Here is a 12,850-nt window from a genome sequence, read left to right on the forward strand (position 1 = left end):
ATCACCTTAGTTTTGTAAGGTCACACTTTGATGTCTACCACGAAAATGCAGCCATTCCACGCCCAGAAGATGTGTACCATCTGTTCTGTTCCGTTGTCCTTCCAGCAGGAAGGCCCACCTTTGGATCGAGGAATTTTGTTTGTCCTTTTTTGTTCCTCGCTCCTATGTATTTGCATTCTGCCGTCTCCGTTAGATTTAACGGAGACCTAAGTAAACAACTGTAAGAATCATAACTCAAGGTTCGAATATGTCTGAGAAGCACATTAAGCTTTGACAAATGCTTTATGAGAATACAAGTAGAAAAACCGTATAAGGATTCGTTTTACAGTCATCCAAAATCAATTGGATTTTGTATTGTTAAGTCCACAAAATTCACGGCTCTCTCACCACAGAACAAATTTCTCAGTGTGTAAATGACGCCTTAGAAATCATGGACAAAGCATTTGTGCGGGACATACAATGTGTGTCAGCATCTTTCTGCAAGTTTGCCTTAAATTGAAACCCAGATGCTCTACTTAGCCATTTTCTGCGCTATCATATGCGTTAGACTTGTGCTTGGGAGCAAATGTGAAACCATAAGGCACCTTGCCAAGCAACATCTCAGATATCCTAATCTGCACAAAAAATTTGCCGGACAAGTTTAAGATCTGGAGAATACATAAACTTTTCAGAGGATAAATGGCTTGATATGGTTTAAATATGTACCCAATCAGCAGCAGATTCAGAGGCCATTAGGGTCTCAAGATCGTCACGACCAAAGTATGAAGGTGGCCGCCAATTTATTCTTTGGGGGATGTTATCTAACAGCCCAATTGGTATATATCTGCAAGTATAACTAAGCCATTCCAGCAAGAAGTGTCTGGTTGTTTCAACTCCTGCCATTAAATGCCGATGATGTAATACTCGATCACCTCTTTTAGCAATTTAAGATCTTGGCTCATAAATCATAATTCACTTACTATAAATATAATAGTTATACATAACAATAGAAAAGGTATAGAAAAATGGAGGAGAATGTAGATGATTTCTTTTGAAATGCTCGCATACAATTATATTAACACTGCAATGCTGGAGGACAAACTGCCTTAAAACTCTAAGTTACCACTCGTAAACAACATGGATGTGTGTGTTTGCAATGAGATATTCCAATGGGAAATAAGAATGTGTAAGTACAGGCTTATATACCTTTTGAGTCAGAACCCCAATGTTGAAGGCCAAAACGTACATAATCCTTCAAAATATCCAACCTCTGTCCGGAACTAATGTCCCAATGCCTCTGTTCCTTGATTTCAGTAAATATCCAAGGCTGCAAATTTTGAGAAAGCATCTTCAGAACTAAGCAGATGAAAGATGCATAAGACTTCAAATTCATTCAAATACTTTTACATTGTTGTGTAGAAGGAAAAGCTCAATTACAAACCTTGATCAATGCCCCTCGAGCAATCATACATGTAGAGAGTTCAGGGCAGTCAGACTTGTGACTGTTCCAGTCCAAATAAGAGAACACATCACCATTTCCAAGGACCTGCAGACTAGATGGAGCTGCTCGTGCACACTGGTAGATGTACTCCCAATTAGCAAGTTTGCTGTACCGTTGCTGTCGTGTCCGACCGTGTATTGTTACTGCAGTGGCTCCCCAGTTTCCAATATCTGCTATCAAAGAGTCAATCCGGTTTTTGCCCTCATAAAAACCCGTTCGTACCTGGAGAGGCAGAAATCACTACAGTGACAAATCCTCAAAGTAAACCATGCCAGAGAAGGTCAAGGATTGTTTCTAGGAAGCTAATATTAATGTAATGATAAATGGGTTTATACAGTTTGAACAAATATTTTGTTTAAAACTGCAGCTTATATCTCTCTGTCCTTTTATCAAACAGGAGAATAAGTATTTGCAATACATTTTTTTTGTGTTCTGTAACGAGAAAGATTATTAGGCATTGAATGCTTCAGCCTCTATGGAACAAGATAAAATCAAGGACAAACCTTGATAGTAACTGGTATGTCGACTGCTCTAGAAGAGGCTTCTACAACACTTTTCATTCGCGTTGGTTTCATAAGAAGGGCAGAACCAGCACCTTTGTTGACAACAATATCAATTGGACATCCCATATTAATATCAATGAAATCCACTGTACAATTCTGCTCTATTAGTTCAACAGTTCTTGCAACTGTATCTGGATATGCTCCACATATTTGAACACCAAACAGATCCTCTGATGAGTGGCGCCTTAGCAAAGCCCATTCTGAAGCTTGACCCTGTACAATTTTCCAGTGAAATGCATCAATGAGCAATTAATTTCAGTAAACTCTTAATTAGTAAAACTACAAAAAATACATGTAAAACTGTAGTAACTGCCAGCTGACAACAGCAAACTTTTAATCCCTGAGAATTTTATGCTCTCCAAATGAATTTTTTAGATTAGGAACTTCTCCGTATAGAAGAAGGAATTAGAACAGACTTAATAATCAAAGAAAAACTGGCATGGAAATTGCAAACAGCGTGCTAGTTCCATCTTATGGACCATTAATAAGTTACATAAATTGTAAATACCAATTACTGCATAAAAATGACTTTAAAAAGTATTATTATGCAAGGAATCACATAAAACAAAAGCACAAGAAAAGAAAATTTGTCAATTTATTAACATTGTTCTTTTTTTTAATGAATTCAGAAGAAACATCAGAGGTTTGCAACTGTTCGTAAAAAAATCCAGTAGTTCTGGAAGACCTGGCATACTCTGACCCCAGTAACAAATTAGCTCAGCACAGAAGAAAATATAGCTATTGCCAACCTGTAAAAGATTGGTGCACATTGCCATCTCACCACATGTAACATCAGCTCCCAGGACCTTGCAGACCTGGCGAAATGGTAGATTTCCTACTGTCGTCAGGGGAGCAAGATAGAGCTTTTCTCTGAAGTCAATGAGTTTCTTCTCCCGTGGGTGTAACTTTAGGCATTTATCATTGTCTTCCACAATATTCTCAATGCAGGTTTCTGGTTCATTCTGTTTGCAGCCTTCTGTTAAAAGAGACCAAATAAGCAAAACCACCTAGACAGAGAACTTAAAATGGAGCTTACATCAGTAGTTATTAACTAACCATCATTAACCAGAACAGAACAAGTCTCATCAATTGAGCTCTTTGTCTTCTTGGGTGGTCTAAGTTCATCAGTTGTGTCTGCTTCATCTGGTTTACCTTCTTCCAAGACTTCAGCAGCACAATCTAAATCGTTGCTTGAGTCACCAGTTGCTCTACAGCAACCATTTCCATCAACATCACCAGAGTCATTGCTAACAATTTTGTCATCATTCTCATTCTCCACCATTTTCTTCTTTTTTCCCTGCCCCTACAGTCAAATATGAAAGTAAAAAAAAAAAGCCGAAAATGAACAATTACTACTCTGGGCATGGGGAATGGTATCGAGATTAAAAGGTTTAGTCCTTGCCACAAGCCCAAGAAGTTCAAGTGCGGCATCAGCCTTGGGGAACTTCATTCTGTTTTTTTTCCACAAAAGCTTCTGGACATCCTTTTTTAATACATTCATTTCACTGCTTCTCTCGTCTCCATTAATTGTTTCATTAGCAGCTTCACCATTATCATCCTTATGTGTACCCGCAAATCTACAAGCCAGGCCATAAGGGCACGGCCCCTTGGTAGTCAAGAAAGGGCACATGCCATCTAAATCATCTGGTTTCTGCACCCAAAAGCACCATGTCCCATCACAACAGGACAATAACTAAATTTAACATTTATTCAACAGAATAGCTCTTCAATGGAGATTTGGTAGGTTCTATTATCTTTCACTTTTAAAGTCTACCTGAGCTTTGAATGCTTCCACATCATGGTTGAAGCGGCATCTGTCACCGTAAGGACATGAACTGACCTTCCCACTTTTCGCTACCTCTGGACAAATATGTAGAGCAGACTTTTGTTCCTAAGTTAAGTTTTAAAAAAACCTTTAGTCCACATAATATAACGTGTACAAGTGATTAAAGCAAATAAAGTACAAAAGACGAATGAACGTAATTCCATCCCATTCCCCCCCCCCCCCCCAAAAAAAAAATAATAATAATAATAAACAAAGCAATTCCATCAGTCTTTGCAAGAAAATGTAATGCACCAAGAAAACGCTTCAAAATCATTGTACAAAGCAATTCCATCAGTCTTAGCAAGAAAATGTAATGCATCTTCACGCTTCAAAATCATTATACATGAGTAAGCAAATAGTATTTCATTTCGTATACCGCGCAGTTTATAAGTGTTCCAAGCAACCAACTTATTTACTGACCTGACGGCGCTCGCGTTTTAACTGGCGTTTGGATTTCTTCTCCTTGAGAATTGGAGCGGAGGCGTCATCCTTCTGGGCGGCTGCTCCTTCATCAGCTTTACTACTGTTGTTGCCATCGCAAGTTCTAACGGGCGGCGGGCGTAGGAAATGTCTTTTCACCGGAGCTATGGCTTTAGCCACTAACTCGTCGGGGGTCGGGTGAGCTTCATCCAGAGGCGGAGGTTGAGCGGCGGAGACGGGGTTCAACGTATTATCCAGGAGTGAGGGGTCAGCCATTGCGGGTGGAGGTAGGGTTTGTGGGAGTGAGTGGAGGATAGTGGCAGTTGAAATATAAAAGTGCAGGCAGGGGAAGAAGACTAGCATGTAACTGCTAGTGAAACGGCGTCGTAGAAAGGAAAGGCGAACGTGATTTGGGGACTGACTACTAAAATAGCCCAATGGATTGAGGCGTTCAGCCCAATATAGGCCTTTTGGGATTGCCACAATTAGTAAGTTGCTGGAGTATTATAGACATTGTCAAATAATTTATTTGGTTGAAATATTGAAATTATTAGGGCTGAGTTGCTAATGATATGGGAAAAGAAACAAATTTTGTCAGAAGTGGGATTTGAACCCACGCCCTCTCACGAGGACCAGAACTTGAGTCTGGCGCCTTAGACCACTCGGCCATCCTGACCTTTTGCCGACCAACTGTAGCTTTACTTTATATATAAATAGACCTGGCCTTAACCATTCTTCCAATTCCAAGGAAACTTGTGGAAATTGTCAAAGTTCTTATCTCATTGTTTTTGCCGTTTAAGGGCATTCTGCATAGCATCTTATTTGCATCAACCTTTAATTTCCCAAAATGAATTGCAAACCCACGCCCTAAGGATTCTAAGCAATATCTTCCCTTCTACATATTTAATTATCATTGTTGTCGCTTTGTCGGGTGCGTGAACATGCTAGCTAATCTTCAACATTATCATCCTCACGACTCCTACAAGTCTCAGTTGAAATCCAGATGCATTGATCTGAGACAACTGATGCATTAGACCTTTGCATAAAATCACGACATAATCAAGCATCTTGATATTTAAAAGTTCCAACTGATTAAACGAAACATTAATAAGGAGACATTTAATCTCCGGGAAAATATTGGATTTGGCCAATGTTAACAACTTAAATAGCATTTACCTGCTCGTCCAAGAGCAAGAGACAAATGTAACATACTAACATCACCAGTAAATTCTGACACAAAAAAAAAAAAGATGACAAACTGAAACGAAATCATCCATCCAACAGAACAGATTTACTAGACACAAATCTCTTTCCCAGAGCACAAGTGAATGAATGCTCTGAGATAACTATAGTTTGTAGACGCAAGAAGAGGAGAGAGCATATCGACTCCGCACCTCAATGTTTGAGTTCGAGGTGCAAAACCAATGAATGAATGCAATTCAGTAAAAAAGTCAAAGCTGCTGAAAAATATGTAGTTCCAATGAATTGTAAGAAGGCATCATAGCCTTTGATGCCACCGTGCCATCAAAAGCCATTTCTTTAATTTAAACTTCTGCAGATGTGGTGTTGCATTTGCACACCACCCATAAGCTATTGGTTTGATTCATTTTTTGCAGATGTATTGCCGTTTGACTGCTGGGACTGCTGCTGCAATTGATGCATGTTCAGTTGAGGTGTCTGCTGTTGGCGTAACTGGAACATCTGAGGGCTAATTGAGAGCTGCTGAAACTTTGAGGTGTCTCCACTTAGCTCTGCAGTTGCAAGCTTCAAACGTTGCACTTCTGCTGTCAATGCTTCGTTTAGTGCTGTCGTAAGAAACCCATATGAGCGGGATTAGTTTCATTTGTGAAGCAAAACGGGTCAAATGAGGGAAATTCTCAGTGCAGGTATTATGCATATTAAGATATAGAATGATAAACGACCCAAAAAATTAAGGACAATAATAAGCACATGTTAGCAGCCAATGCCATGCAACAAACTCACGGAGAATGATCAATGATGAGTGTGTCATCTATGTCCCCCCAACCCAAACCAGCAAAACCACATCGAAAAGATAGAGTTGACAAATCCAACATGAGCACATTTCACAGAGTTCAAAACTGGGGTATATATGTCCATCAAAATCCTGTAGTAAAGCACAGGGATCAAGATCAACTACCCATTGTGACAGAGAAGAATGACGATCTTCAAGGAAGATAGCAAATTCATCCACGTCCGAACATACCTGGTGCTTAAAATCTAAAAAGTAGATGCAGATTTGGTACGGCGGTGCATGTGAATGTGGGTTTTTCTGGTGGATTGGAAGTGGGATGAGGTTTACAAGCATCAATTTTAGATATCCACAACCAACAAAATATGCAGATGGTATTCCGCAAGAAAATAGAACAGAATAATTTAAAATAGTTTACGACATTGTGCATAGCTAGATTATTATAGAGACTTTGACAGATATTTCGAGGGAAGTAGACATGAAAAGCTATTTTCTATGGACAAACTTTGATGCAGATCCATTGTGGTACATTCTCATATAGAAGAATGCATGTTTGGATAGTCATGCAAAAAGGAAATGGCAAAAGATAGCAACTACTTCAACAGTATCAGCTCTATGGTTGTAGAAAGCATGGTTCCTCAATTATTCAAATGTTTCATGAGGCGCAATGTACTTAAAGGGACAACAAGACTATGGCAAGATACATGTCAGCCATTTGCAGAAGGACTTGCACGAAATTAAAGTGGATCCACTTGAGTGGAGAAGATGTATTGATGTAATAGAATCAGGAAGGTAAGTAAAAGACTATAAATAAATACTGGAGTTCGTACCATCTCTGAGTTGAGCCTGTTGTTCCATGGCCTGCAAGCGAAACTTCAGCTCATTGTTCTGGCTAGTGAGCCCAGCAGAGTCTCGCTGAGTGGAAAAGAAACAAATAAGAGACTAAAAGAAAGGTTGCCACACTATTCACTAAAGCAAATAATTATAAGCTAGCACTCACTTGAAGCAGAGTAAGTTGGGCGGACAATGTGGTAGCTTCAGTCTGTAAAGTCTGGACTTTATGCTCCAATTCTGCTATATATCTCATCTTTCGCTCTTTCGACCGAGCAGCAGACTGCCGGTTGGCTAAGATCCTGAACACAAGACAAGTCCTCTTATTAAATACATTAAGTGTCTCTACATTATATAACACAGAAGAATAAGATAAGCTTAAACCTACATACAGATTATAAGGATATATAATACCTTTTGGCCCGCTTGGGATCACTTAATGCTATCTCCGCAAGTTTGTCATTTGCCATAATTTTCTTCAGTTCAGCACCAGTAAACTCACCATTCCCAAACTCCAAGCTAAAAGAATTAGTGTTTGCATCTAATGAATTGGTTGGCGAGAGTTGACCTGGAAGGGTTCCAGGGGAAGGAGGCAATTTGGGTGACTCGTCGCCAAAATTTATCTTTCCCATAAAACTGTCCATGGAGACACTTCTGTAGTGCCTAGTTGTTGGAGCAATATCTCCCCCAGCATTCCTTTTAATCCCTTCCCTCTTTTCAGGCAGTGAAGAGGCTCCTGCTCTTTGCATACTGCTCCCACTCTCATTGACACTACTGGTTGCTTCATTATCACTGCTGTCACCTCCATTTGTCTTGGTACCACTGGCTCTACTATCTAAATCTTCACGATTCTCGTTTCCCAATTTCTCGTCAGTACCAGAAGAGTTGAATGCATCAATGTTGTCCAAATTCATGTAAGCAGAGAATAGGTCATCAACAACTTCCCCTTCAGATTTTCTCTCCCCCATCCCTTCAGCATTGTTCTCTCCTCCTTTCTCCCAGCTAGACTCTCTCTTAACCAACTGCACCGGCTGAGCTCCTGAATTCTCTCTTGTGGAGGCCGACCTATCCAATGCACCAGGACTTCTCAACGGTATTAGTGGTGGCGAAGACTGCATCATGGACACAAATCCAAATGGGATATCACTGTTGGACCTTCTATGAGCCTTGCGAGGAGGAAGACTTTCACCAATCCTCAGGGAAGCACCTCTTGTGAAAGGTGAGGGCGGCAACAATGAATGTGAGCTGCCATCCTTATCCTCCATTGACACATCAGCTAAAACTTGATCAGAAATAGAATTCTGAGGTGAGTCTCGATAAGGTGAAGGGCTCAGAGGTGGCAAGGAGTCAAGAGCAAAAAATGATGGCTGCGACAAAGACCGACTGTGCGATGGCCCTGGACTAGAACTAAAATTCTGCAACCCTGTTTGCTGATTTCCGGGGCGGTTAACCGGGATCTGGGAATAAGGGGAAATAGGAGGAATTTGTGGATGAGAGGGTGGAATTCCAACCCTTTTACTACAAATTTCAACACCCGGGTTGGGTGAGAGCTGCCGAATGTGACCACGAAATTGCGGCATGTTTAACTGAGGTACGTCTAGATGATTCATGGAAAAGGGTTGCTGTTGTTTAGGAAGTGAAGATGATGATGTCCCAAATGAAGATTGAAGCCTTTGTGTATTAGCTTCGTCATTATCACCAGCCATTTCTTCAATTTGAAAACTCTTGTACTTATTTTATGCACTGCTTGGATAGAGTTCAATCCGGACAACCTGATGGCAAATCAAAGATATTCACTGCTCCACACCTCATACAACCATCTTAATTGAAACTGTAACAATTCAAGTCATAAAGTAATCAGCCAACAAAACGAAATGCACACATACACATACGAAGCTGCAGATTAACAAATCATCACTAAACTACGGACTGAAAAATTCCAGCAAAAAGGCGCAAAGAGCAAACAAATAAGCACTTTCCCCAAAGAGTTACCGACCATTTCTCATCAGCTGAGCCAGTTAGCGAGAGGTTATCGGCCGCATTCAGGGGAGAAGTGTAGCCACTGCGTGTTTTTATGCGTGTAATAGTGCGTGCGGATTATAGATATATAATATATAACAATATCTGTACGTATATATATTTCTTTTCTCTCTCTACAATCGTTTTCTCTTTCTCTCTCTACAAATATGGACGACGATGACTGGTATGACTATTTACACGGACTTCATGACTACTGCTTACACTACTGCTGCCTTTACTCGCAAGAACGCGTGAATTTAGTATGAATTTCAATTTCATTTGGACCGAATTTGCATTTCCACGGGATTACAATTTCATTCCGACCGCATCTCCCACGAATTTAATATGAATCTCAATTTCATTTGGACCGAATTTGCATTTCGACAAGATTTCAGTTTCATTCCGACCGCATCTCGCTAATCATTTTCTGGTTTTCCTCTATCACCGCAGCTTGTGTAGCAATAAATCCCTCTCTGTCTAATATATTTTTTTGTCCAACCAAGGTTTTACAATCTCCTTCCACGCGCGTGCAATGCAACCGCCTTTTATTTATTTTTTTCCCTTTTTTTAAATAAAAATATCTAAATATATATTGTTATAATAGAAACCCTATTCATCGCACTAATTTTTTATTCTCCCATCATAACCTTTTATTCATCTTATTCTTTCAAAAAAGATCGTTCATAATAGTAATTTTAATAACTTTTTTACTCTCAACCCACTATTTCATTTTTTCTCTGACATTCTCCATATTTTTTTGCCCTCACAAATTTTTATAATTTTTTAATAAACCATATTATAATTAGTTTTTTCTCTCATATTCTTCGTATTTATTTTTTCTTACAAGCTTTCATATTTAATAAACTCATAATTAAAATTTATTTTTCTTTCTTTCTTTAGCCCACATTTATTTTCCCACGTACTTCTTTCTCTTTCATCGCCTCACTGTATTTTGTTTCTTTTATTTGTTTTCTTCATCTCATACTATAATTTTTCATATGCTCATGAGAATCGCGTGCAAAAATAATTAATTTTTCTTAATCAAAACTACCCATTTTTATAAAAATAAAAAAAAATTATATACATTTAAAAAAAATAACAATTAAATTATAAAAAACTAATAAAATTAATTTCCCATTACACATAAACATTAAGACAAAAGGTAATTAAGTTTAATTAAAGTAACAAAAATAAGTTTAAAGAGGAGTACAAATGTAAACAAGTTAACTATTACTTAATTTTAGAAACAATACAAGTATTTTTAGGAGAAATCAAAAAAGAAAATCAATTACTAACTTTAAGGAGAAAAAAAAAAGATGAATCAAATCAAATCTAATCAAATAAAATATAAATAAATAAATTTTGACAATCCAAAAAGGGAATATTTGACAATTATCAAAAGTAAAGCAAAAGGGTACATACAATTTTATTTTTTTTATTTTTTTATGGTAAGCAATTAAGGTACATTTTGCATATAATAATTATAAATAGGAAAATTAAATAATAACATGATAATTTTTTATAATTAAAATTTATCACACATTCACACATATACGTAGGAATTTAAATACAAGAAAATGATAGCATGTGTGGTGAAAACTTACAGTGAAAGTGTTGAATGTTGAGGTTGTTATTCGCTTATAGTGGTTTGATTCTGCAGGAAGAAATAATGTACCAATTACCTTTCCCTTTATATAATGTAGAATGTAGGGGTTGTGTGTGTATTTGGAATATTCTTTCAAGTTGTGGGCCAATTCGTAATAAAATGAAAATTGAATACAGGGGATAAGAACGAAGTTAATTCACCCCAATGTTTAGGTAATCGCATAATTTAATTAAAATTAGATACTAAAAATGGCGGAGGGTGCAGTTAAGACTTGCGCTGCTGTTACTGTTAATGATGAGGTGGTGTATTTAGTGATTGGATGTGGGTGTGGATTAAGGCTAATTAAATTAGATTCCCCCTTGCTGCTGCTGTCTAATTATGACATCTAACTGTTTTTCACTCACTGTAATAATCACTTACAGTTCATCAAGTAAATATTTAGGAATAATTATACTCTCTTTTATGAAATTTGACGTAATTATATGTAATTTTTTTGTAGTTTCAAAATTTATATTTAATACTCCTGATATTTGGTTTCGTCTAATGAATAGATCAATTCGATAGTTAAAATTCATTGGATTTATAAATATTAATAAAATAAATAAATAAATATCGATATTTACTCTCGAGTGACTTAGTACTTACTTACGCCAGACCAAACAAAATTTTTATGACTGAACTATCTTTATAAAGGTGAAAGTATATCTCCTCACATTCATTAACGAATAAAGATTTATAAGGATAATTTGGTTATAAAAAATTTCAATAAAACCAATAATAAGTTAATTGGGAGAAAATATAATATTTTATCTGATTCTTTTGTTAATATCATCAAATTCAATTAATTTTGACTAACAAAAAATACTTATTTGTTAGACGAGAGCAAATTTCATGGGTATTAAATATAATTTTTCAAATAACAGGGGATATACGTGTAATTATAACAATCCTCGAGGGAGGAGAGTGTGATTGTCACAAATATTTATGGTGTTTGGAGACACTTATAACAATTGTGGGGTCTTAGCGACGGATAGAGTGTTTGTGCAATATATATTTCTTTAAGATAATTATATTGATTTTTCTTTAGATTTGGTGAAATTACACATAAATTATTTATAATTTAAAAAATTATATTTAATACCCCAACGTTTATTTCCGGCAAACGTATAGATTCATTTATTAGTTAATATTCACATAATTTGCTTACATCAACAAAGCAATTAAAAAAAAAATATATTTACTTTAAATTGACTTATTATTAACTTACCGCATGTTGAGCAAACTTGTTTTCAGTAAAACTATCCTTGTATGTTTTACACTCTAATGCATGTCATGGAGGTGCATTTGTAGTTTTATAAGTGTAGTTTGGTTACAAAAAAAAAAATAAAAAATTGGTTGACTTAAAATAAGTATGCAAGTCAATTAGGAGTAAATATAGATTTTGATTCAATATTTTTGCTGATATGAACAAATTACTTGAAATATATCAATAGAGAAATCTATTTGTTGGACGGGAACAAAAGTTAGGGGTATTATGTATAACTTCTTAAATTATAGAGAATTTATGTGTAATTATATCAAATATTAGGAAAGTATAGTGTAATTATTATTTGGTTTTTTTGTAATAAAAAATGAATGTTACATTTCGTTTAATTATATGTATATATTACGCATATAAAACGTCTCTTTAAATAGTAAATGATACGAACCTTAAGTATATAAATAATTTTAGATGTTATACACATAATATGTATATGTTAAATAATATGAAAAGAAAATGTTACTTTATTAGGACCATCTTATAATTGTCATTCAATTAGTATGAATTTTAATTATGATTATGTATAAGTATTAATGTTGAATATCAATTTAATTAATAAACTACTATAAATTAAAAAAGAAAAAGAAAGTAAATATTTGTATATGGGAATAAAGCTGGAATGGATGTTAGCAGGCGAAATTGAGATGGGGCAGAAGAAATTGGGTTGGAACGGATAAGGAATATATTACATTACTGGGTCCATATCCACGGGGAGAATAGTGGCATTTTCAATATAAGAAGCAAACAAAATGTGGGCATTCAGCTGCCTTACTGGGTCCATATCCACCTCGACGA

The 12,850-nt window shown here is 36.5% G+C and overlaps 2 protein-coding genes and 1 non-coding gene across 6 annotated transcripts; all 3 read right to left on the bottom strand.

Annotated features, from left to right (window-relative positions):
* Positions 1 to 248: 248 nt before the first annotated feature.
* LOC105169744 (FMN-linked oxidoreductases superfamily protein) lies at positions 249 to 4,634 on the bottom strand. Of its 2 annotated transcripts, none has more exons than XM_011090242.3 (10): positions 4,289 to 4,634; positions 3,818 to 3,934; positions 3,446 to 3,694; positions 3,100 to 3,346; positions 2,793 to 3,016; positions 1,984 to 2,256; positions 1,421 to 1,702; positions 1,186 to 1,306; positions 706 to 875; positions 249 to 614 (listed from the first exon to the last, which is right to left on the bottom strand). In XM_011090242.3, the coding sequence occupies exons 1-10, from the start codon at positions 4,562 to 4,564 to the stop codon at positions 516 to 518; spliced, it is 2,058 nt and encodes a 685-aa protein (XP_011088544.2). In that variant the 5' UTR covers positions 4,565 to 4,634; the 3' UTR covers positions 249 to 515. The 2 variants fall into 2 exon arrangements, with proteins under 2 accessions (XP_011088544.2, XP_011088543.2); XM_011090241.3 differs by having other exon boundaries at positions 2,793 to 3,019; positions 4,289 to 4,632.
* Positions 4,635 to 4,880: 246 nt separating this feature from the next.
* Positions 4,881 to 4,964, bottom strand: TRNAL-CAA (transfer RNA leucine (anticodon CAA)). The gene has a single exon. It is a non-coding gene; the product is annotated as a tRNA-Leu (tRNA).
* A 416-nt stretch (positions 4,965 to 5,380) lies between these two features.
* Positions 5,381 to 9,330, bottom strand: LOC105169746 (Basic-leucine zipper (bZIP) transcription factor family protein). Of its 3 annotated transcripts, none has more exons than XM_011090244.3 (5): positions 9,106 to 9,330; positions 7,524 to 8,881; positions 7,279 to 7,411; positions 7,109 to 7,193; positions 5,381 to 6,093 (listed from the first exon to the last, which is right to left on the bottom strand). In XM_011090244.3, the coding sequence occupies exons 2-5, from the start codon at positions 8,813 to 8,815 to the stop codon at positions 5,879 to 5,881; spliced, it is 1,725 nt and encodes a 574-aa protein (XP_011088546.1). In that variant the 5' UTR covers positions 8,816 to 8,881; positions 9,106 to 9,330; the 3' UTR covers positions 5,381 to 5,878. The 3 variants fall into 3 exon arrangements, with proteins under 3 accessions (XP_011088546.1, XP_011088545.1, XP_088740079.1); XM_011090243.3 differs by having other exon boundaries at positions 7,524 to 8,940; XM_088883953.1 differs by lacking the exon at positions 9,106 to 9,330 and having other exon boundaries at positions 7,524 to 9,099.
* Positions 9,331 to 12,850: the final 3,520 nt, after the last annotated feature.

Source organism: Sesamum indicum, linkage group LG8 (genome assembly GCF_026168435.1).
Source record: "Sesamum indicum cultivar Baizhima isolate 11 linkage group LG8, ASM2616843v1, whole genome shotgun sequence".
Taxonomy (NCBI): Eukaryota; Viridiplantae; Streptophyta; class Magnoliopsida; order Lamiales; family Pedaliaceae; genus Sesamum; species Sesamum indicum.

What these genes read in the sequence shown, in the direction of transcription:
- LOC105169744 (XM_011090241.3), bottom strand. Translation starts at nt 4,564, where the DNA reads ATGGCTGACCCCTCACTCCTGGATAATACGTTGAACCCCGTCTCCGCC. An exon ending in TAAAACGCGAGCGCCGTCAG is followed by an intron (nt 3,935 to 4,288) that starts GTCAGTAAATAA and finishes AACTTAACTTAG; the next exon opens with GAACAAAAGTCTGCTCTACA. An exon ending in CTCGAGGGGCATTGATCAAG is followed by an intron (nt 1,307 to 1,420) that starts GTTTGTAATTGA and finishes CAAAATTTGCAG; the next exon opens with CCTTGGATATTTACTGAAAT.
- LOC105169746 (XM_011090244.3), bottom strand. Translation starts at nt 8,815, where the DNA reads ATGGCTGGTGATAATGACGAAGCTAATACACAAAGGCTTCAATCTTCA. An exon ending in GATCCCAAGCGGGCCAAAAG is followed by an intron (nt 7,412 to 7,523) that starts GTATTATATATC and finishes TCTTGTGTTCAG; the next exon opens with GATCTTAGCCAACCGGCAGT. An exon ending in ACAGGCTCAACTCAGAGATG is followed by an intron (nt 6,094 to 7,108) that starts GTACGAACTCCA and finishes TTCTTACGACAG; the next exon opens with CACTAAACGAAGCATTGACA.